At 50.2% G+C, this 23,827-nt stretch overlaps 1 protein-coding gene across 5 annotated transcripts in view; it reads left to right on the top strand.

Annotated features, from left to right (window-relative positions):
* Window positions 1–23,002, top strand: part of Trappc12 (trafficking protein particle complex 12) — a 58,307-nt gene extending 35,305 nt beyond the window's left edge. For 3 of the 5 annotated variants that reach the window (XM_021179212.2, XM_021179211.2, XM_021179210.2), the window contains exons 6-12: window positions 1,564–1,676; window positions 10,008–10,080; window positions 12,011–12,084; window positions 16,409–16,507; window positions 21,100–21,203; window positions 21,810–21,897; window positions 22,099–23,002. In XM_021179212.2, coding sequence (XP_021034871.1) covers window positions 1,564–1,676; window positions 10,008–10,080; window positions 12,011–12,084; window positions 16,409–16,507; window positions 21,100–21,203; window positions 21,810–21,897; window positions 22,099–22,341 — 794 coding nt within the window. In that variant the 3' untranslated portion in view covers window positions 22,342–23,002. The remainder of the gene's footprint in view (window positions 1–1,563; window positions 1,677–10,007; window positions 10,081–12,010; window positions 12,085–16,408; window positions 16,508–21,099; window positions 21,204–21,809; window positions 21,898–22,098) is intronic. The other 2 variants (XM_021179213.2, XM_021179214.2) reach the window with 1 other exon arrangement.
* The last annotated feature ends 825 nt before the right edge of the window (window positions 23,003–23,827 follow it).

Below are 23,827 nucleotides of genomic sequence, written 5' to 3'. Positions count from 1 at the left end.
GTTTACACTTGAAGAGACAGAAGGCTGGCCTCTACTTGGTTCTTAAAACTTGCCACGTAACTTGTAAGTTAAACTGTTTGCTTAGCATGAAACTGACAGACAGTATTTCCCCAGCTGTTCTCTTCCTGTCTCAGTTCTAGAGCTTCCTGTTCTCCTGTGTAGTTCCCATCAGTTTCCTCTTTCGAGTGCAGCCACATGCTTTATGCTGATGGGCAGTTCTGAAGACTCTAATCTGGAGAAGCCTCTAGTGTGCCAGCAGACCCGTGAGCAAGAAGGACACCTTTTCCTGCTCCTGCTCTAGATCCACTCTGTGCCAAGCTAGCAGGAGCCCAGGATGGAGAGATGGCCTGGCTGAGATGTCTGGCCCCCTCTGGCAGCCTCAGGAATACCTCCTGAGCCCTGTTCTCTGAGCCCAGGATAGGGAGGTCCCCTCACTGAGCTATCTTACCCCTCTCTGGCATCGCCAGGAGCACCTCCAGAGCCAGTTGCTTTCTTTGCAGCCCTCCCTGCTGGGAAATACAAGCTAATCCACTGTTTTAGTCAATGTTTGATACCATGACCAAGGCAACTCTTATAAAAGAAAGCATTCAATTGGGGGCTTGCTTACAGTTTCGGAGTGTTATTTCATTATCATCATGGAGAAGACCATGGCAATGCAGGTAGGCTGAGAACCTCATCCTGAATGGGGGGAGGGAGGGGGACGACTGACTGAGCTTTTGAAACATCAGAGTCCACCCTTCCTTTAAGGCCACACCCCCTAATCCTTGTAATCCTTTAAAGTCACTCCCTGGCGACTAAGCATTCAAAAGTATGAGCCTATGGGGGCATTCTTATTCAGACCACCACAGGCCCTCTCCACTCACACTCACACTCTGGCCTGCTACAGTAATGTACTCTGTTACAGCTTTCATTGGTGGCCATTTGGTATCTGCTACTGAATTTATTTGTGAGAACCTCTGTGGTTGCTGCAGAGTTGTGGCAATAGTGGTAACATCTGGTCTCCCTTGGTAATTGGCTAGATAGGTAAGATATGACTTAGCAGAGAAAACCAGCTTGTATTCTACAGCTAAACCAAAAATCAAAGGCTTCTGTTCTTGCTTCCAATGCAACACCTGTGTGCTGGCCAGGATTTTGTCAGCTATAGAGACAGAGAACCTTAGTTGAGAAATGATCTACCCGATTGGCCTGTGCGCATGTCTGTGAAGCACTTTCTTGATTGATACTTAATTTGGGAGGACCCAAGTCATTGGGGTCTGTGCCACCCCTGGGCAGGGGGTCCTGGATGATATAAGAAGCAAGCCAGTAAGTAGCACTCCTCCGTGGCCTCTGCATCAGTGCCTGCCTCCAGGTTCCTGCCTTGAGTTCCTGCTCTGACTTCCGTGGGTGATGGACTACAAGCTGGAAGGTGTAATATTGTAATATGTTACATTTTGATCACGGTGTTTCATCACAGCAAGAGAAACTGTAACTAAGACACCCTGTAAACGCCTCCTTCCTCTGGACAGTCAGAAAACACACACATCCATAGCAAGCTCACTAACTTACCTGTGCTTTCTACTCTAGGCTCCATGGTCCCCTTTTCGATGCGTATTCTGCATGCAGAACTGCAGCAGTATCTGGGGAACCCACAGGAGTCCCTGGATCGATTACACAGGGTCAAGACCGTCTGCAGCAAGGTAACTGTCATGGTGTTCCATCCTCTTCCTCTCAGCATTCACACCACGGCATTCTCCACCAGTCCCCAACGGAGACTGTCTCACTTCTTCTCATACACAAGGTTCTGGAATAGTGTCACTATGGTATCCATACCTAAAGTGTTTGTCAAAGGCTAGAGACTGGTTTGGGGCAGAGCCACTGTAAGCCAGTTGCCCAGATGAAGCTCTGCTGTCTGGAAGACTCACAAGGACTGGACAGTGTGTGTATGTTCCACATGCCTGGCTTAGATCGGGGCTGCCTGGCTTAGATCAGGGCGATGCACTTACTTTTCATAAAGGAGTCCAGTGATGGTTTTGTTTATTGCCTTTGAGTCATTTGGTGACTTCTCATGTCTGGTTTAAATGGAATCAGTGTACCACACTGTCATGACACAGAAGCCCTTGACTGTCACTGTCTGCAGATGCCTGTCTTCTGCTTTCTATGCCTCCCTTTCTGGCTCTGCAGACTGTTCCTCCAGGTCTCACCAGAGTTTTGCAAACTGATTGGGAAAGAACCCACACAGCAGAGACATTCCTAAGAGCCATTTGCATAAATAGGTATAATCCATAAACAGTAAGGTACAATTAGCTTGAGGTTAATTTCATTTGCCAGTGCAGATGAGCCACCCCTACTCCACAACTCCAGGTAGATTTGGCTTCGGGGTAACAGGTAGAAAGGTTTCCTTAGAGCCTCTGCTGCAGCAGATGAGGCTCTATCTCATGCACTCAGAAAAAGAGGCGCGTGGGCTGGGAGTGTGGCCCGCTTCTCTGCTGATGGCTGACAAGACAGCGTGAGAGCTCTGTTCCAGGAAGGGTTGGTGTCTTTGCTAAAAGGGGTTTCTGACAGATGGGCGTACTTGTGCTTGCCGCTTTACAGTAGACAAAGTTAGAAATACAGGACAACAGCCACCACCGTGCTCTCATTGCGGGCTGGCTCGGGCAGGCCAGCCGTCAGCCCCCTGATGGCTCTGCCCGCTGCTGCTGCTCCCCTGATCCAGATGCTTCACTTGCTCCACTTTCCTACTGCTCCTGCAGAGAACAAATTAGCTGTGACTTAATCAGAGACGATGGGGCATTCAGCAAGCCACTTAAAGAAGCAGAGAGACTGAGGAGCGCTTCATCCCTCTGGGCTGCAGGCAGGCGCCCTGCCCCGAGGCTTACACTCCTGCCCCGCATCTGTCTACCCAGAGCAAACTGCCCTCAGCGAAGGAGCTAGAGCTTCCATCAGCTGGGTGTGCAGGGTGGCTGCCCTGCTGGGGGTCACAGCAGAAGCCTCTGATTGGCACGTTGCAAGTCCTAGGGCATGGACAAGAAAGCCGCTGGGCACTGCACAGCAGTATGGAGTCTCGGTCCACCAAAGGGCTAGAGAGGAGCACACAAGAACCCAGAGAAAGCCAGGCTTTCTGGCTAGTAAAGATGTCTTCCGTTCAGTCCTCTTTGCCTTTCTTTTCTCAGCACATGCATCCCCTCCCACTGGTGTGAGTAGTAAGAAAAGCACACACAGACAGGAGGACATCTGGAGCCACACAAACTGGGTGGAAACACCCAAGTGTACATCCTGAGCAGGCCTGGCCTGCTGTGCTGAGCAACGCTGCTAGTGGCCTGCACCAGTGACCACTCAATGCTGGAGCAGTGTGGGTATTTAATAATTCTTCAAGTGTCCAAGAACACTCTGAGAAGCCTCTTCCCTGTGGGAAGCCTACCTTCCAGGAGGCCCCCAGGAAGCCATGGTAAAGACGGGAAGGCCTACCTATTGGTCCTTGAGTGGGTGTGCTGAGTGCACATGTGTGTGCTGAGACCTCATGACTACAGCAAGCCTCACTCATGACAGCTCCTGCAGGCCAGGGCCCCAGCCCAGAGAGGTGTGCAGCAAGTTAGGACACCTGCCCAGCCACCTACTCAGATAACTGTAAAACTCAAAGCAGGGGTCATGGCCTTTTTAAATATTGTGGCAAGCAAGTGGTAGTGGCTGTATACAGAGTCAAGCAGGGTGCCAAAGTCACTCCAGACATCGTTCCCCTTGGACACATAGCCTTCCTGTGCTGTGGGTGTGTAGTGAGAATTATCCACATTTTAGGAGTGGAGTCTGTTATTCAGATCCAATCTAGTATGTGCCCAGGGCTCGGGATCCAGAAGAGCCCCTCTGCTTTAGGGAGCCTCCTTGGCATAGATACTGCCACGTCAGGAGCCCTCACTTCCAGCCCTACCTTCAGTGTTTCTTCCCACGGCCTGCCCACTCAGTTCCAAGTACCTCTTTCCATGACTGAACTTGATTACAGTGGTGAGCTCGTAAGACACCCAATAAGGGATGCATTTCAGGCTGTGCAGATTGAATGGACTGAAATTCTAACGTGTTTCAGTTCATTGCCCCTCATGGGAAGCTCGAAACTGAAAGGTACAAGGTAACCTTGACTCAGCTGCACACTGTGATCGGCTGCTGCCGAGCAAATGAGTCTGTGGCTTAAAGCCGTTTCTTTAATGTTGATTAGTAGGTTAGTTGTGCCTGTTGCTGGGTGTGGCACTGTATTTTGGTGCGTGCAAGTACAGTCTCTGTCACCAACCCTTGCCTACTTCTAACTTCCCCTGGGGAGCAAACAGCCCATTGTGCCCTCCCTCTCACTGTCCTCTCCTCCCCTCCACCACTCAGCTATGTGCAGCTGCCACATGTCCCCTTCCACTCATCTTTGAGTGGGCAGCACTGCAGCAGCACGGCACCCGTAGGGCAGACAGTTCTCATTCACTTTGGCTGTAGAATTGCTGGGTCATGCATTACCATGAAAATTCAGGAGACAGAAATTGTTGGGCAGAAACCAGCATGTTCAGGGTAGGCCCTAAAGAAGACAGAGATGTCAGGTCTCTCAATAGATGGCGAGGGCCACAGAGAGATGTGTCTGTGTTGCAAGAGCCTGAAGAGACTGTAGGCATCTCCAGCACAACAAACATGGCTCTGTCAGGCCTTGCCCTTCCCGCATCCCTCTGCCTTGCTAAAATCCTTAAGCTACATTCCGAAAGCTGGCCACCAAAGTCTGTTGTTCCCTTATTTGGCCACTTCTCCTCCTGAGGCTGACTACCAAGGTCCAGCTATCAAAGTATTAAAGTCCAACAATCAAACCCCCCTTTTGGCCACCTTAACTAACATGCCCAATTCAAATTAAACACCTCATTCTAACATGGAGTTTTCCCTTTTCCCCTTGTAAACTGCCATTTGCCTGTGTACCACAGTTTGTCCTCCGCTATCCAGAGGCAGTCATTTGTCCTCTAGTCAGACACTCCTCCCCCTCTTCCTTGCCTCTTTTCTCCTGTCTGCCTTGTTTCTTTCCCCTTCTCCCTTGTCCCCTATCTCCTGTCCCTTATCCCTGCTCTCTGTCCCTCTGGAGCAAATAAATCTACTTGATACAGAGAACTTGGTCGTGGGGTGCCTTGAGCCAACTTGGCGATCCCAGTGCTCATGCTGGGTGGACCTCACCAGAGACCTTTGCCTCCTTAAAAGTCCCCCTGGGTCCTGACCTGAGGCCAGCATCTGACTTTCCCCGTGGGTCAGTGAGATGATCGTGTAAACTGAGGGGAAGTGGGGCCTCACAGAGTCCTTAGAAAGGGAGAGATTGGCTATGGAGGGAGGCAGAAGTAAGCCAAATGAGGGGACAGATGGAGGACAGAAGCCAAACCAGAGTCCCCCAGAAGGATGTCACTCCTTCAAAACAGGCTTGTCATTCTGCACATTCCCACCTGTGACATTCAGCATGGTGGCTCTGTTCTCTGGGTTTTAAAGGACTTACACTCTTGTTTTTCATGGTCATGATAATGGATCTAGGGCAGGAACTCCCAAGGGCTCAGGCACCCATCCTGGAAAGCCACTCAGAGAAACTAGTCATAAAGTCAGAAATGGAGCCTTATTAACACCATGACCATACCAGGAGGAGCAGGGTTCATGTCCTCAAGTCTGTGTGTAAAGTGGCCTCTGTTAGCAGCACAGAGACGCCAAGGCAAGCATGTGGTTCCATAGTGGCGCCCAGGTGGTCGGTGGGCCACTTGCTGTCACCTGGGGCAGCACCTCATCAGCAGACACCAGGTATTGCTGGGCACCAAGAAGTTCCCTGTCACAGGCGAGTCTTAGTCATTTGTCTTGAGTTTGTCAACAGGATCTGTTGATGGCTCTTTTCTCTCAGAACTGGGATTATGTCATGCCATAATCCCAGTTTGAGTTTATGACCAATTCCTCCCCGCCTTGGTCTGTAAAACAGTAACAGCTCCGAGATGTCACCGCACCCACAGGTTTCCATCTGGCTCCAGTGCACCTCGAGTGGGCTGCTAGGTCACTCCCTCACACCTGTCAATATCGCTGTTTGCTCAGAAGAAGCCCCCACTCCCTGCTTTCCAGTCCTCATGTGGCACCGACTCCCTCCCAAAAAGAGAGAGGAAGAATCCCAGAGCACTCATGCCCTGTCCTGGGAGTCCCAGTGTCACCGCCACCTGTTTGAGACAGTACTGGTGTTTAAGTGTTCCCCCTTGCCCTGTTGGCCAATATCTGTCATTCTTATGGATGAGTATTCCATTGGCGTCCTTCCGGGGAGCCCTGCCCTCCATGCCTCCTCCCTCACAGTGATGCACCTGAAACCCTGCTGTGAGCCCGTGACTCTAGGAGCCTGACACTCTAGGGTCAGGTGTCTGGAGAAACTCTAGGAGCCTGACACTCTAGGGTCAGGTGTCTGGAGAAACGGTTCCCAGTGACCTCAGGGTAGGCCACAGCTCTCACCTTCCTCCACAGCATCCCACACAGCCTGCTGAGAAAGCTCCCAGAAGTTCTAGAGACCCACTTACTACTTAGCAGTCAGCAAGCATTAGCCTCATTGCTCCCAGATCACGCATTTCCAACCCTTTTATATTTGTTACAGGGATGAAGGCAGAAAAAAAAGACCACAGGAAAAATCTGAGGCGGAGGAGCAGTTTTAATTTTTTTAATTTCTTGTTGCTGTTCCGTGTAATTAATTTTCCCTCGGCACTTTTAAAGTTTACAAAACACTATAAGTACATTCTCCATGGAGCCCCACAGTCTGTAATGCAGACGAGAACAGAGTGTTGGGGCGTCCAGGTGAGAAATAGACATTAGAGATGATAAGCTTAAGTCATCCTGGACCTGAAGCAGCATCTCACGGTGCCTGGAGTTACCACTGTGCCTGTGCCTCACTCCACCAAAGGCAGGAGGGCTGGGGGGAGAGGAACCGTTTGTGCTCTGGACTGACAACATCATGCCCATGATTCCCTGTAGTTTACAGGAGAGCTCCCTGAGGCAAGGGTGAGCTGTGCAGCCCTTTCTGCCCAGACACCCCACTCACCCACGAGAACACACATTCTCCTTTGTGTTCACTCGGCTGTGTGATCACTCAGTCCCGTGTAGCCACTCTGCACTGTGCAGTGCCTAGTCCTGTGAGGTCACTGTCCCATGTTGTCATTTCACCCTGCATTTTGCTCTTTACAAGGTGTTGTCTCAGAACAGATTTGGGTTACATACAGTATACAACAAAGCCTTAACCACTGGGTGACCAAAGGAAGAGGAACACTTAAACCCATGAGTTCAAAACCAGCCTAAGACAGACTGTAAGATCTGTTTTGTGAGAGGGGGAAAGGATTTCACCTCTACCAAATTCTAATGGATTTAGGGCAGGAACTCCCAAGGGACCAGGCTCAAGTACTCATCCTGAAAGCCACTCAAAGACAACATCTTCCCTTTTCTTATTACAGAATAAGCTATCCAACTGACCTGTGGTCATAGCTTCAGTGTCCTACCTGAGAGCCATGACCTGGGTTTGCAGATTGCCTGCTTCTGTGGCACTGCCTGCCAGCACCTTTGGCTGACCCTCACCCAAAGCTTCTCTGTGTCATCACCTGATTCTGGGTGTGGGAGGGCAGGGAAAGAGGGAGGTATAGCTTCTGGGTGAAGGAGCAACTGAGACCCTGTCTCATCCCCATGTCGGCATTGTGGGCATTGGCTACAGTGAACTCTTTATTTAAATTTGGTAGAGGTGAAAGAAATCCTTTCATCTTCAGATTTATCCAATAAAATACAGTAGAAGTGCCAGCCATCCTCCTGTAGACCTGATTCAAGGCATTATCATTCTGCCACCTGTGTTTAATGGGGCCTCTGCCCTCAGAGCATGTTCCAGAACACCAGTACATTGTGCCTGCTGAGTGGGACCTAGCTGATACTCGATCTCTGGCTCTCGTTTCCAGGACAAGATGGACCTGTGGGTGGAGGTATACCATATTCACAAGTCCACATTCTATAAACGAGGGTCAGAACCCTGCACTGGACATGCCCTTCTCAGTGTGGTCACAACCTTGGGTGGCTGTCCTTCCCACTGGTGCTCAAGCCACTTAGTGGCCTGGGACACTGCAGACCCTGGAACTCTTCACATACTCGGCTGTGACCTCCTCGGGTCTCTTGTGCTATGTGGACACACACTATGTTAGCTACTGTTCTCAGAAGCGCTGCGACCCATGCCCAACACAAACCACTTTACGGTACAGAGGTTGTTTTGATTCATGATTTCAGACGGTTCAGGCTAGTCACTTGACCCCATGTACTTTGGCAGAGCATCACAGGAAGATTGTACAGCACGAGCAGTTTACTTGATAACATAAATAGCTAGGGAACCAAGTGGTCCCAAGGACCTTTTCCTGGTACCTGCTTCCACCAGCTAAGCCTCACTTTGTGAGATTTCTAGAACCTCTCAGTAGTGCCACCAGCTTAGCACGTGGGCATTAACCAAGGAGGGGGATCATTTTACATCCAAGCCATAACATATATAGAAAAAAGAGGATTCCCCAGACTGTCACAAGGCCAGGAAAGCCCAGAGCAGGTAGTAGAGTCCTCAGTGGCTCTGCCTTTGCCACCCCATACACTGCAGTGAGGAGCCCCTCCTTGTTCCCGGATTCTCTGCTGCTGCTCCTATGAAGTGCCCCACTTCTCCTTCAGAGCCAGAACATTAGGCAGATCCCACCCTCCCAGTGGGTGCTGGCTGAGCTCGCCAGGGCTCCATAGATACAGCTTCCCCCAGCCCTGAATGCCGAGTACAGAGATCAGCCGTGTTCTGAGATACATGGTATGGTAGGCTTGGAGCACAGTTGTGCACATAGATCCTCCACGGCCCTGAGACCCAGAGAACTGTCCCCTTCCTGCCTTGTGTGGTTTCTTTCCTAAGTGTAAATGCCAGCCTTTGTCCTAGTTCCCTGAGCTCTAGGACTCAGTCCTGAATGCTGGTGCCCTCTGCTGTCCCTGTTCCCTTCCCTTCCTTCCTGGCTCCATGCACTCCAGCCTGCGGGGATTAAGACTTCATTCCCTTGTCAGTTTCTGCCTTCACGATTACTTATCAGAAGACAAATTAGCTGGGAAATACCGTTTGACCTGGTTTGATCTGGCTCGTTTCTCTCCAAGGTCAGTCTTTAACCCCGTGTCTGTCCCCTGAATCTCTCAGAGGTCACAGTCATGAGCCCCACTCACAGTCCACAGCTAATTGTTCTCTTGCTTATGCAAAATAATGACTTTACAAAGGAGGGTGCCCATTGTGGCATGGATGAGTGGAGAGAGGACACTCAGTGGTGCCTTCCACTGCCTACCTGCCTCCTAGGGGTAGCCCCTGGGGTGATGTCACCCAGCAGGTGGGAGGAGGAAGGCTAGGTTGTCCACAGAGCAGACAGACTGCATGAAGACCTTTTCCATGAACATTATGCCTGTTTTCCTCCTACACATAGTCTTTACTCTTAACATATATTCACACCCTGCCCTTCAAAGTAATAATAAAATAATAAATCTTTTCCCTGTGTCACAAGGACCATAGCAGCTTTTCTTTAAGGGAAAACCGAAATACAGATGAAACGATGGAAAGGTTTTAACCAAACAATCAAAACTATGCAAAGTACCAGCTTTACAGAGTGGACCCAGCCAGTGCTGAAGAGAAGGCTGGAGGCTCACTGGGACCCTGGAGAAAGGCGGGGCTGATGTTCCCACAGAACTTGATCACTCTTATGCACAGCTTTTCAGGAAAAGAAAAACTGAACGCCCACCGTGTTCAGTGTCTGAGAAGGCTCTATGAGTCTCATAAGCCTAAATTCCACCTTCCACCAGAGAGTAGGGCCTGCTCTTCTCATTACCTCCTGGTAACTGGCAGACATCACAATGTAAAAGACGCATCTCTGCGAACATTCCTTGCCTGATTGGTTTTCACCCAGAGAAATTTGCTGTGTCTGAAATATATGAGGACAGTGTAGCCACAAATCCACTTACAGTTTTGTTCTCCTTATTTGAAATGACTGCAGATCCTGGCCAACTTGGAGCAAGGCTTAGCTGAAGATGGTGGTCTGAGCAGCGTCACCCAGGAAAGCAGGCAAGGTGAGCATTGCCCTTCTGTTGGCTGAACATCACTCTCTCGGATATGCAAGGCTCAAAAGTATAGTTGGTCCCCACTCTTACCCAACAGTGGATGTCCCCTTCACCCATTTCCCCTGTAGCATCTACTCTGGGTAAGTGAGAGGAAGAACACGGGCTTTTACCCAGTAATGAGAAGTACACATGGGCTGAGGACAGCCCAACCCAGCTCCTCGGTGCACTGGGGGCTTTTCATTTGCCTGCCCAGATTTGCATGGCAGAGGGGAAGTGGGCCACAGTGAGAACTGTCAGTGGCTGAACATCCCGATCTTCCATGGCACCTTGGCAATCACCTATGGACGCGTGGTGGACTGCAGAGGCAGATCAGCCTCTAAGACCATGTCTCAGTCTCTTTCCATTTGCTGTAATGATATACCCAAATCTGGTTTAATTTATAAAGGACAGAGTTGTACTGGATTTACGGTTCTAGAGTCTGGGATGTCCATGAGATGATGCTGGCATATGGTGAGATCATCCACATTGTACAGGGCATCACATGATGAGACAAGGAAGCCATCTTCTTAGCTCTGTTATAAAACCACCAGTGAGGCCAGGCACAGTGGCATATATTTTTAATCCCAGCACTCAGGAGACGGAGGTAGGAGATTTCTGTGAATTCAAGGCCCGCCTGGTCTGCAAAGTGAGTTCCAGGACAGCAGGGCTGTTACACAGAGAAATCCTGTCTCAAAAAAAAACCAAAAATAATAATAATAAAATAATAACAATTAATAAGTGAATAAAACCTCAAGTACTGTGATAAGGCCTCATCTGAGGACTTTACCTAACCTCCCAATGCCTTTCCAAGGACCCCCCATTTCAGATACCATCAACATGTGGCTTTAGGGATTATATCCCCAGTATGTAACTTTGTGTACACATATATACCACAGCAGTTATTCTGGCTACAGCATGCTGAATAGATGCCAGTCCCTTTCAGCACATTTATAATTCCCTGGATTTGAAGGGTTGGGTATGTATGTGTGCTGTGTGGGTGATTTATATGTGGTGTATGCATGTGTGTGTGTGTGTGTGTGTGTGTGTACATACATTGACATGAGTATATCCTGCTATTAACTAGGCTCTGACACCCAAAGGTATGAATGTATCTGCTTGCCCTAGCTGATGTAAGCAGTATAGTCCCCAGCTCAGCTCTTACTCCTGATGATCTCAGGAACCATCAGTCAGCCCTCCCCTCACTTCAGATGTCTGTGAAGGGATCACTCCAACACAGAGGGGAGAACCAGTTTGAAAACCAAAGAGATGGTCAGTGAAGGTTCTGAACCAGGAGATGGCCGGTATCAGATGTGAGCAGAGGTGCGTTGTTCACTGTCTACTGCATCCATAGCGGTGGGGACTAGACTTATCCTGTCCTCTCATGGGGCGCTTTGGTGGCCACTTCTGGTTGTCCACCCTCAGTAAAGCCTGTGAAAAAGGCAGACCAGCGTTGTTCCAATCTGAAACTAATGGCCTAGGGAAGTGGTCAGTTCCAGGTTGTAGGGGCTAACACTGCCAGCAGACCCAGGTTCTCTGCAGCCACTGGACACAAGCAGGCTCTGTGCACGGGTCAGCTTCTGCCCTAGGCAGCAGATGCTGTCTCTGCATCTGTGTGTGGTCACAGGTTTAGGGTTGTGGCTTAGAAGTAAGCTCCTGATGACTGCTTGGTCTTCTGTCTGAGCTGGGCTATATTTCTTGCTGCATCTGTGCAGATGGTCTCTTATGGGAGCCCACTCTGGGCATCCTACTGAGAACACTGTCCTCTGTCTCCGGTTCTTGGGGAAACCTGGTAAGGTTAGGTGGGGATGCGGGGGGCTTTGTGTGCACCCAGAGTGCAGCAGTTGCCAGCTCGCAGGAGCATGCTTGCTTGTGCACACTCACACCTCTCTCTCCCCTGCAGCCTCTGTTCAGCTGTGGAGGTCTCGTCTGGGCCGTGTGCTGTACTCCATGGCAAACTGTCTGCTCCTGATGAAGGTATGTGGGTGGCTGAGCTCTGTAGAGCACCTTGTTCTAGCAGACAGTGTCAGCTAGAGGCTGCAGGGAAGTGCTGCGTGTTCCAATAGGCCTGACAAGGAAGTGAGTCGTGGGCCTCAGCAGTCTTCAGTGTGGCCTAGATTGCTCAGTAGAGTTCACTCACACTTGGGGGCCTAACTTGTCGTTGTAAAATTTCCACAGAAAACAGTTTATATTGCTGAATTTAATTGCATGGGCCTAGGTTTAAACAGTCTAATTAAAACTGCTCACTCCGCCCGTTTTCCTCTGAACTCCATCCAGAAAATCTCGTCCTTTGTTCTGATTGTTTTACTGTGAGGGTCATTTTTTTAATGATTGATGGATTTGACATCTGAAGGCAGGCTTTCCCACCAGACCCTCTTGTGAGGAGCTCACCCCGAGCTGTGCACCTGAGGAGCCGGTGTGACTCGGGGAGCTCGGCCGGGCTGTCAGTCACTGTATTTCCAGTCCATTCTCCACGTGAGCCCTGCCAGCAGGTTTTCAGCTTCTCTCTCATTTCAAATACATCCCATGCCTGGCTTGCCTCCCGCCCTGGGCACGGGTGGTCTGCCACAGAGCTGGCGGCCTTGCTGCCAGCTGCAGGCACTGAAGCCGCCACAGAATGTGTCAGCAGCAGACGCCCAGAGCAGCGCTGTTAACACCTTCCGAGCTGTGGTGAGACGGCTCATCAGTCCTCCCTCAGCCAAGGTCATCCTGCTCTGACTGAGCGGCCGCCAGCGGGCAGGTTACCAAGGGGAAGAGCGTGCTCCTCGCTTTAGACCGACTGGCAGCCCTCCATGTGGCCAGCTCCTTGGATCTGGCAGGAAAGTCTGTGACCACAGCCCAGCCATAGGACAGTGTGTTTCCTCTGCACCTCTGCAGACAGGTGACGTGTGACATTGGGTGTGGACAGGCTCTTGTAGTAGGTGACCTTGACACAGAAGAACGGGTTTCCTAAAACCTCTCCAGCTGTCCTCACAGCTCTTTCCTACTCTTGAACACATTACAGCTTTTAGAAGTTCTGTGCGTGAGATATTTGCACATGGTCTGTTGCCACAGGGCCACTTTGTTCCTGGTATCTTCCCACCTCCGCCTCCCTGGTGACATCATTCCAGAGCCTCCCCCACCTCCCCATGGGCTGCAGCCCTCAGCCAAGGAGGGGCCTGCTTCCTTCTGTCCCACCGCCCCCTGTGAGGCCTGCCTCTCTGCACTGCTGTGGCCTGTAGCAACCTGAGAAGGCACCGGGAGCCTCCAGTCTCCTGAAGTCTCTGAGCCTTGGTTGCCTTCTTAGGCTTGCAGCACTGTGGTGCCCAGCCACAGGCTGAAGATGCTCAGGGAGGAAGTCGCTGCTCAGCTGCAGTGCACTCAGCTTGCATTTCTGAGAGACTCTGTTAGAAAATGGTGTAACAAAAAACGCTTTCCTTTGTTTTACTGCGGTAGTGACACCACCAGCAATGTAGGCACAGGCACCAAACGTCTGCCTGTGGCATCCTGTCACCCAAGGTTCTGAATGGGACAGATTATCATGTCTCAAAAATACTTCCACCGTGGATGTAATTTAAATTTAAAGTTAGGTTTAATCTTGATTTTCATGAGTTAAAGGAGTAAAAGAAATGTTGTAAGGAAAGTGGATGTGAGCACATGCGTTCTGTTGCCATCTAGTGGACACAACAAGTATTGCCAGAGTAGCTGGGGTGCATAGCTGGGGCCTGTGTGCCAGCTAACAATGACCTAATTAATCAGCCTTTTAATGATAAGAAATTTGCTCATATGTTCTAGTTCTGAGAGTCCCACTATATATTTCCAGGAACATCCGCTTGCAAGACAAAGCCCTTTGTTCATAAATGTGATATCCTGGGGTTTCACAGTAGCCATAAGATACCTGGACAGTTTTCAGCTTCACGTCCTTATACCTCCCACACAGCATTCTGACTATTGTGGCTTCTCTTTTGTGGGGAAGAGCCTGCCACACACAGGGTGCCTCCTCTTTGCTTGGAAAACACTACATAAAGCCTTTGTTGGCAACAGAACAGCCATTAATACAATTTAGCAGTCACTCAGCCAATGCAGTTTTTAGGTGCAAGTCAGGCAAGAATGCTTTTGCCCACACATGAGTGTCTGTATTTCTATTCAAGGGCAGGTCAGTGTAGTCAGAAGAGTAGAATGGACACTCTACAAGAAGCTGTTGTCAGCTGGCCTCCAGGTTCCCAAGAATGAGTGATTTCATTGACTAATAGCCAACTAGATTGCCCTCGGTGACAGCCCTAAACACTCCCTCTAACAAGCTCACCCTAACCCCCACCCCCCAGGCTTGTTGACACACGCTAACACCGATGGCACCTGCCTGACAACCCCTTCTCTACTGCTGCTTTTTCGGATCAGTCCCAAACCTGTGGATCCACTCTGCCTCCTAGGAGAACTGTAAAATCCTATCAAAACTGAACCTGGTGGTACATACCTTTAATACCAACATGGGAGACAGAAACAGATGGATCTCTTAAGAGTTCAAGACCAACTGAGTCTATAGTTAGTTACAGGCTATACAGAGCTATACCATAAGACTCAGTCTCAAAAAAGTTATATATATTTATAGCCTGTTTCTTTTCTGTTGGGCCATTCTCAGTAGCATGTACAATTGACCCTGGGGCAAGTTTGAAAGGCAACAATGCCAATCAGAAAGTCTAGGATCCTAGCAGGGCTTACTCCTGAGGCATACTGGCCCTCCATGCCATGCACCCTGGCCCTCCAGGAGCTGTCCATCAGAAGCATCATGAGCAGGGTGGAGCCTAGGTCACGATGGCCTGTGATCAGATGCAGCAGTGTGACTCGGCACAGCCTGCCCTCTGCTCAGTGAAATAAAACGTAAGGGTACGTACCAGGTTGGAAGAGGAGACCAGGATGGACCTTAGGGACCATGGCCTAGACCCCTGGTCAGCCTGAGAGCAGGTCCTCAAGCTGCACAGGGTAGAGTGGCCGTGTCCCCTCAGCCCTGACCCTGACTGCCCATGGTGCCTTCTCCCCTGACACCTCATGGTGCATGCACACACACATCCACGTGCACCTGCTGGCACAATGAGAAATAAGGCCGGCTGGCCTTGGGCGGGGCCGCAGTGACAGGCAGCAAACGTGGTAGGAGAGGAAATCAAGGCATGTGTGGTCTGGCTCCTTGTGAGCATCAGGCCTTGAATAAAATTAGTTTTAACGAGCTGCACTTGAAGGTACCAGACTGAAGAGTCTTCTTTTTTTTTTTTTTACCCCTGCCAAACTGGAATTTTCCTTGTCGTCTGTCTCTATAACCTCCCAATTAGCAAGCTCAGTCGCTGTAGTCCCAGTTTGGAGGAAACTTAAAGTTTAGAATAGAGAAATGAAATACCTTCCAGAATCTTATGGTTAGGAGGAAATGAGCAGTGCCAGCCTTGGACTGGTCACCACGAGCTGTAACTGAGAGGAAACAAGTGCTTGGCACGGCTCTTGCCACAGTGTTTGCTCAGCTACACACTACAGAGGGTGGAGGAGAAGCTGACCTTTGAACCCTCTCACTGAAACCAACTCTCATACCTTTTTGTACTGTGAACCAAAAGTGGGAAGTGGATACTAGGTGGGTGGTAGAGAGACTTAGCCTCAAGGAGGGGCTGCAGGCAGGGGTGGTGTGAGGCTGCTGCTAGGAAGGTGCACAGAGCTGAGGCACTGAAGACGAAGCTCAATCTGCAGGATGCAGACGCCAAGGCCACAGCACCTTCAGTGCCTCTGGACGCCTGCCTCTATAGAGCAGCAGTAACTACATGTCATTCATTATAGGTCACAGTGACATCCATATGCCCTCACTGTCATAGCAAAGTTGATTGGTGGGTCATTTCAATGCAGGTATTTTGCCTCAATATTGAGCACAGAAAAGTGAGACACTTTCAAAGTGTGGCTTATGTGTTTGGAGGATGAAATGGTGCAGAACTACGAGTCCTTACAACAGCTCTGCCAGAAAAGAGGGCGGGACCAAATACGGGGATCTCTGGCTTCTGCTCAGGACGTGGGAGCAAAAAGCAGCCTTCGGGCCAGATGCTAGGTCCAGAGCCCTGTGATAACAAGAGAATGTATGTCACACAGAATTCAGAGTCTTCAGTCCCACCACCATTGGCGGGAGGGGTCCAGCACTAGCCTGCTGCCCCCACAGCTCTCTGTGTGTCTGTGTGTGTATTTTGTGTGTGTGTGTGTGTGTGTGTGTGTGTATGTGTATACCTGGTCCGTAATGCCCTGCAAAGCGCTGTCCAGCTTCTCCAGCTCACGACATGCTTTTGGTCTCTTACCATAGGACTATGTGCTGGCTGTCGACGCTTACCTCACAGTAATCAAGTACTACCCGGAGCAGGAGCCACAGCTGCTGAGTGGAATCGGCCGCATTCTCCTCCAGGTACTGGCTACACTGCTAACAGCCCAAAGGCTGACTGCAGTGACTGCAATCCTGTGAGGCTGCCTGTGAATTCTGCCCCTCAGAACTCATGCAAACAGGCAGTAGTAGGGAAATAGTTCAGTTCAAATTCATGTGACCGTTAGGTGTTCTTTGCAATGATTCTGCTGGGTGTGCTCTGTCCTGTTGCAGTTAGGGTTATCTGCTAACTGCAGGTGCTGTGTTGAGGGAACACTCAAGTGCACCCTGACATAGAGGCTGCAGCAATGCAGAGGCTCGGTTCACTAATATTTGGTACATCTTCTTGTCAGTCCCAGGATCAGGACCTCCCAGGCTGCCCAGGATATGGGCCTTGTGTATTTGTCCCTGGTGAGGCTCTAAATCTGGGGAAAGAGGGTAGGTTAAGAACAGCTGATGGCAAGAGGAGAAAGAGCCTACCCACTCCGGCACATGGCACTGCTACACTCGTGATCTCACAGTGTTCTGCAGCCTGCATGGCCACCATGCCTTAACAGCATCTATAGCTAGAATGCCTTCCTGGCATGTGGGAGTCTGGAACTCATGGGTACTGGAGTCCTATATTCCCTGACTCCTTAGCAGGCTTTCCTGCTTGGAGGACCCAGAACACAAGAGGAGGCCATCTGCATACATATCTGGGAACACTGAAAGTACTTGTGCAGAGTGGGGAATCTGATGTTTTGGGGGGCACAGTGGCCCCAAAGATAAGTGTCCCTCATTTCCACAGTGAAAGCCACATTACATAAGGAATGCTTAGGGACGAGACTGGCTTCTTCACTGAGCTGGAGCTGTTTGATGTTGAATGCATGGGAAGACAATGGAAAAGGGTGCCTGGCTCCATCGTGAATGGGATCACAAGTCAGAGGAGGCCCCTGGCTCATTGGTTTTGAAAGCCTGGGGCTGATACAGGCCAGTGCTGTCCCCAGGAGCAAAGAGGAGTAGTAGTGTCCTTAGTAGCCAGAGAAAGGGCACAAAACAAGGGTAGGAGGTTTGCTGTGTAGTAGGGCTGGGCTGTTCAGCCATGAGGACTGATAGAGGCCCATGCTCCATCTCAGGGTCCAATGCAAAGGAGAGGTACAGTCCTTGGGACATATTGCTCCAAACAAGAGATATAGTATCTGGGCCAAGGAATCGGAGCCCAAAGAAAGCAGATCTTCAAGGCCAAGATTCCTGGGCACCATTGAGTTTGGCCTGCAAGCAGTGTGGTGCTTGCTGGCTCTGCATCTTGTACCTGTTCCCTCACCCTCAGTGCACAGGAGTAACTGCCCAGTCTTCCGTGAGAAAGAGGAGCAGCCTTCTGCTGCAGCCATCCCAGCAGGCTCAGATCGTCATCAGCGTGACATGGCCAGGCTTAAGATACATGGCCATCCCACCCTGACGAGTCAGCAGAGTGAGCCCTTCCACAGCCATTTTTGTCTCTCCGAGTGAGTGAAGCCAAATGTGAACGTGTGCTCAGTGGCCGTGCCTGGCTTCTGTCTGGGGAAGCACACCTGAGTCCTGAAAAGTAGACACTGTTGCAAACAGGGAGAGGCACTTTCTATCCAGTGCTAACGTGTGGGACTAGAAGTGCTTTACTACAGAGTGCAGAGGGCTGTGGGGAAGTCTGCTGACATCGCGGATGGACAGACAGTGGGTTCCTAGATGACTTCACATGGGGGGATTGGAATATTGCCATGCGCCTTGGCTGCGGGCTTCTCACTTGTATTTACATTTGTTTCTAAGGTTTTTCTAACGCTGTGTGACCTAAGAATAGGGCCATTCCTTTATCACCTCACAATTGCTGGACCACAGAGAAAGACAGCTTTGACAAATATGAATGCCCCAGAGGCACATGCCCCTCCCCTAGCCTCTGCTATGTCTCCTGGCCACAAACCCCCTGATGTAATTCTTCAGGGTGTTTTATTCTGAAGAGCAGTGTTCATTCTTTCTGAGCTGAACATAGAGCAAGTCTGGCTATGAGCAGGGGTCACCTGTGCTGACTGTGCCATTCATGTGACAGCTGGGAGCCCAGCTCAGGCCTGTAGCACAGTAAAGGGTTTATTTTTATTATTTCAGTATCCAGTTCCCAGGTATGAGGGAACTCTCAATGCCTTTGCCTGTCCCCACAGCTTGACTACCTCCTCCCCACACTCCCTGCCAGCCTTCAGAGAGGCCAGGTGGCATCTGCATATTTGAAACTCTCAGGCCTGTGGATGTCACCTTCACACACAGCATCCTGCAGACCATGGGTGCCTTCTGTTCAGAAAGCAGGTGGAGAGTGGCAAGGGGAGGAAAGTGGACATGAGAAGAATTCCACATTGAGGAAGCCTGTTCGCAGAAGGCTGGAGGTGCCCGTACCCAGGAGCGTCTCAGACAGTCCAAAGGCAGAGATGCCCAGACTCTGGACATCTGCAGCACTCATCCTTTGAAGTTACTTCTCTCTGCTCAGACTCAGCCCCTCCACATCTTTTCACATGGGTCTTGGGAGGTCATCACTCACACCAGTAAGATAGCTTTTGAACCACAGTGGAAGTGCAGTAGCCCAGGGAAGCCGCTGTGTGAAAGCAGCTCTGCTGTCCGGAGCAGGACAAGAGTATACTCATGACCACTTGACTTCAAAGCCAGAGGCCCACGGCTGTCAGAGTTCACTGGAGAGCCAGGAAGGTGCCATACTGTAAGGGACTGCAGGGAGCCAGGGAATGAGTACTGGAACACAGTGGGGAGGAGCAGCAGAGGCCTGGGGAGGAGCCAGGGAGTGACTACTGGAACAGTGGGGAGGGGCCAGGGAGTGATTACTGGAACACAATGGGGAGGAGCCAGAGAATGACTACTGGAACCGTGGGGAGGGGCAGCAGAGGCCTGAACATGCCAGAGATGGAGGCAGCATAGCAGATGGGGGTGGCCAATTCAAAGTGCAGCCATGAGTAGCAGCAAGTGTGGAGCAGTGGTATACAGTGGTCCAAGGATACCTGACAGATGACACTGTACACCCTGATACGTCCTAGACATCACATTAGATATCTGTATTGTATACATGTAGCTCATTAGCCAGCAGTCAGACCTCAAGAAAACTGCTTAGAAGGGAATGGCCTCCAGCTTGCAAAGATGTCAACGCCTCCCCAGGAAATACAAAAACTTTTCCTGTTTATTTTCTGAGCCATTGAGTGGCTAGAAGTGATAAGGACGAAAAACAAATGGAGAGATGTCTTTGCAGGAACATCAGTGAGGAGGCTGGAGTTTTTCAGCCAGGGCTGCCACCCACCCCCAACTCAGCCAGTCAGATGAGCCCAAGCTGGGGAGAGCTCCTTCCACTTACCCCTCCCCTGTGCCTATTGCTGAGTGGAGTCCAGCAAGGGGCTCTGCCTCCCCAGCTGGGATACAGTGGTCATTCTAAATGTCTATTACCTTGCTGCTTAGTAAAGCAGTGTAGGACCTCAGGCTCAGTCTCCCCTGTATTGCCCTCCCCTGTCTACTCTAGAATCACTCTGGTTCCAAAAACAGGCCTGCAGATAAGTAGCTAGTGATCTGCTTCCCAGACACTGGCTCCCTACATACAACTTAAGGCAGAAGTCAACCCAAGGGTGTTCCCAGTGACAAGGTACAGCCAAAGGGGCGAACCAGTAGGCTGAGAAAGTCAGAACAAGCCTCCCAATACAGAAAATGGACTTTACCAAGATCAATAACTCATATAGCTCCATCCTCAGAGATCCTCCAGGTCGTAGGAGGCAAACGGTGTTCATTATAATAAGGTCCAGTGCAGTCCAAAGATGATGCTTTGTGGGACTTGAGGCAGGCTCTAAATATGTGAATCGTTCATCTGCCTGTTACTGGTATGTGAGGCTGCTGTGTAACAGGGCCCTTTTATGTCTTCCACTTCTTATTGCAAGCCTAACTTAGAGCACTGGGCTCCCTTCATACTCTTAAGGAAACAGAAGAGCACGCACAGGGCCTGGCCAGCTCGCTTAGCTCCACAGCTCCCAGCACTGATGGAGAGCCACTGCTGAGTTTTTAGAGGAAGAGTCCAAACTTCACTTGCCTTAGAGTATGAGTCCCCTTCCTCTCCTGGGTGCCCATACCAAGGGGCCCTGCTTCGTTTGAGGGGGCTGATGGTTTCCTCACAAAGGATACCAAAAGGTCTGTTCATTTATTTTTATAGTAGGATTCTGTATTATTTGGTCAAAATATTACTTTGCAATTGGCAAGCTGGTGGTATCTACTCTGTCCCCAGCCAGAAATAATCTCAGAAATTGACTTAGGCTTGTGTTTTACCAAAGTTTGTTTTTACTGAGTGCTACACCAGAATTTATTCTCAGGGGCACAGCTGCTAAGTTGTAAGACTTGAACCAGGCATTCATATTAACATAATTCCCTGTCAGAGACGAGAAGCACCAGACACTTTGGATGGGCAGTTTGATTTCATTACTGGATGTTAACCTGAGACTGTCTTTAAATGTCTCCTGTTCACTGGGTGGGCTCTGGGATCCCCTGTATAACATACAGGGAACTTCCTCTTCTGACATGATACTGGGAACAACTGTGATTTTTACATTTACCTCTTTTAACCTGTCAGCTAACCTGACTGGATAACTTTGTTAAAGCAGATCGGAGACATAAAAACAGCTGAAAAATATTTTCAAGACGTTGAGAAGGTAACTCAGAAGTTGGATGGACTGCAGGGTAAAATAATGGTTCTAATGAACAGGTAAATATCTTCTACTTACTTACTGGTATGTGTCTGTGTGTGTGTGTGTGTGTTTGTGTGTACACGCATGCATGCTGAGCTCAGAGGCCCACTGTGGGGAGTTGGCTCCAACACGCATGAACCCCAGCAGCTGAACTCAGGGTTCCAAGGACAGCAGGAGACTCAACCTGCTGAGCCATCTCATTGGGCCACAATTAGTCTGACGTCCCTGTCTTCAGAACTCTCAGGCCAGGTAGCGTGCTGTTCTTCTAAAATCAGAGCATAAGCTTGTTTTCAGTATAGCCTTATAGCAGTGTGTCATCCTGCCATCAGCTTTCCTGAGTCCCATATGCCGAGCTCATGCTCCCCGCTCTGACCACAGCAGAAAGTGAACATGGTCAGTTTATAAGCCAGGAATAGCCTTGGTTGGAGCTACTGCATCTGGGCTAGACCCTGGATGGCAGACTTGCCGGTGAGTCTGATGATTCAGTCAGCATTGAAGCCACTGCCTCCATCGGAGAGCGCACGACCCACTCTGGTATACGTGCCTGATATGTCCATGTTATATGGTGAAACTTACCCTTGGCTCTCCTGTGCTCACTGTCTTCTCTGTTGTGTGCATTCCAGAGCCTTTCTGTACCTTGGCCAGAATAACTTCGCAGAAGCTCACAAGTTCTTCACAGAGATTTTGAGAATGGACCCAACAAATGCAGTGGTAAGACATGCAGACTGGGTACCCCACGGGCCCCTCTACCTTTTGCTGACCAGTAATCCCAGATTCCTGCTCTGGCCTGGCCTGGCCTGGGCTGGCCTTTAAAGAGGTCCACAAAGGGTCTGGTGAGACATGGGGACCAGGGACCACCAAGACAGGCGGGCTTGTGTGTGTGCCACCCTGAGCACATGTTCTTTGCTCCAGGCCAACAACAATGCTGCTGTGTGTCTGCTTTACCTGGGAAAGCTCAAGGACTCCCTGCGGCAGCTGGAGGCCATGGTGCAGCAGGACCCCAGGCACTACCTGCACGAGAGCGTGCTCTTCAACCTGACCACCATGTACGAGCTGGAGTCCTCAAGGAGCATGCAAAAGAAGCAGAGCCTACTTGAGGCCGTTGCTAGCAAAGAAGGGGACAGCTTCAACACACAGTGCCTGAAGCTGGCTTAGTTCCCTCCAGGTCTCTGTACCTGCAGACACTTGAGCAGATGGGTCAGTAAAAGCATTTGATGGGTGTGCAGGAACATGCCTCAGACCCGCTGACCTGCCTACCATGCAGTTGCACAATACTGCTTGTTGGTGAAGGTGAGCCATACGCATGGCATTCAGAAACAGGGAACATAAGGATGTGGGGTTCCCTTGGTTTGTTCATGGAAGCTAACTTGTTCTTTGGTCACTTCTGAATACTTGTTTGGTAAATAATATTGCCTGTTCTCACTATAGGCCTAAACAATCACAGTTCATTGTCTTCCTCCCTCCATATCCCAAACAAAAGCATCGCTTTGATTATTCAGCTTACTCAGAACACAGCTGGGCAAGGAGCATCATGGGCTGGCACAGCATCTATGTGCTCCTGTGCCTGAAGGCAAGAGAATTGCTTAACGCTTGTATGCGCTTTTTCCACTTTGCAAAATGTAAAGGACCTGGAAATGGTCTTCCGTTCCCAGCTTTCCTATGTGAAAACACTCATTTTAAAGGCAGGATGCACGGCTGTGGGATGCAGCGGAGCATCATTTGTGCCTCACGTGCTGAGGGCATGGGTTCCACCCAGCTCCATAAGCAAAACTGCTGGCTCTTCATGTCTATAATAAAGTGAAAAGTGCTTGTGTTATTTCCTGGGGAGACATGAGCAAATACGTCAGAAGTGGCACAGATGACAGACCAAATGGTCTTACTCGAGACTTAACTTAGAGAAGCAGTGAGTTTAGGAGACTCACTCACAGGAGCATGGACACTCAGAGATGCTGAAAAGGTCACCCCTCCTTGGTGGAGACTGTCACAAGCTGAATCTCTGGAGCCCCTGCAGAACTTAATTAAGTCAGCTCAGCTGGCCAGCTTCCTGTTCCAGCTGTTGTTACTGCTGTCTAACCTTGAGGAGGGGTCTCATGAACATAGCAAGTTACATGGGACCTGTTCTTCCAGGGAGCTGTAGTTCACTTCAGAGGAAGAGGCCACACTGCGCTCCACCCCTTTATCACCTCAAATTCTTTCCACACTGGCTTTCTTGGTGTCTCCTGAGCTTTACAAGGGCTCTGTAGATGTTGGTTCATGATTGGACATTGTTCCCCTGCACCTCAGCAACAGTCACTCTCAGGAGCTTGACTGGCTGGGTGTCATCAGTCATCTTTGGAGTAAACACATTGCAGAGGCCAGTTGTACAGGCACACCACATCTGCTTTAACCTTAGAGCACAGGCTGCCCGCCCTGCTTTTCAGTTCCAAACTGAGTTCCCTCCAGGGAGCACACTTAGAATCCACTCAGAAGCCAGAAGAAAGCACTGGATCCCCTGGAGCTGGAGCTCCGGGTGCCTGGGAGCAGCATGATCCAGATTCTGGGAACCAAACTCTGGTCCTTTTCAAGATCAGCAAGCAGTCTTACCCCGAGCCACCTCATCTGATCTGTGTACTGCATGTTCTTAAGGCTAGGACTAGGAATG

This window comes from Mus caroli, chromosome 12, assembly GCF_900094665.2.
Source record: "Mus caroli chromosome 12, CAROLI_EIJ_v1.1, whole genome shotgun sequence".
In the NCBI taxonomy this organism is placed as follows: domain Eukaryota; kingdom Metazoa; phylum Chordata; class Mammalia; order Rodentia; family Muridae; genus Mus; species Mus caroli.
This window is presented reverse-complemented; position numbering and strand designations above follow the sequence as displayed.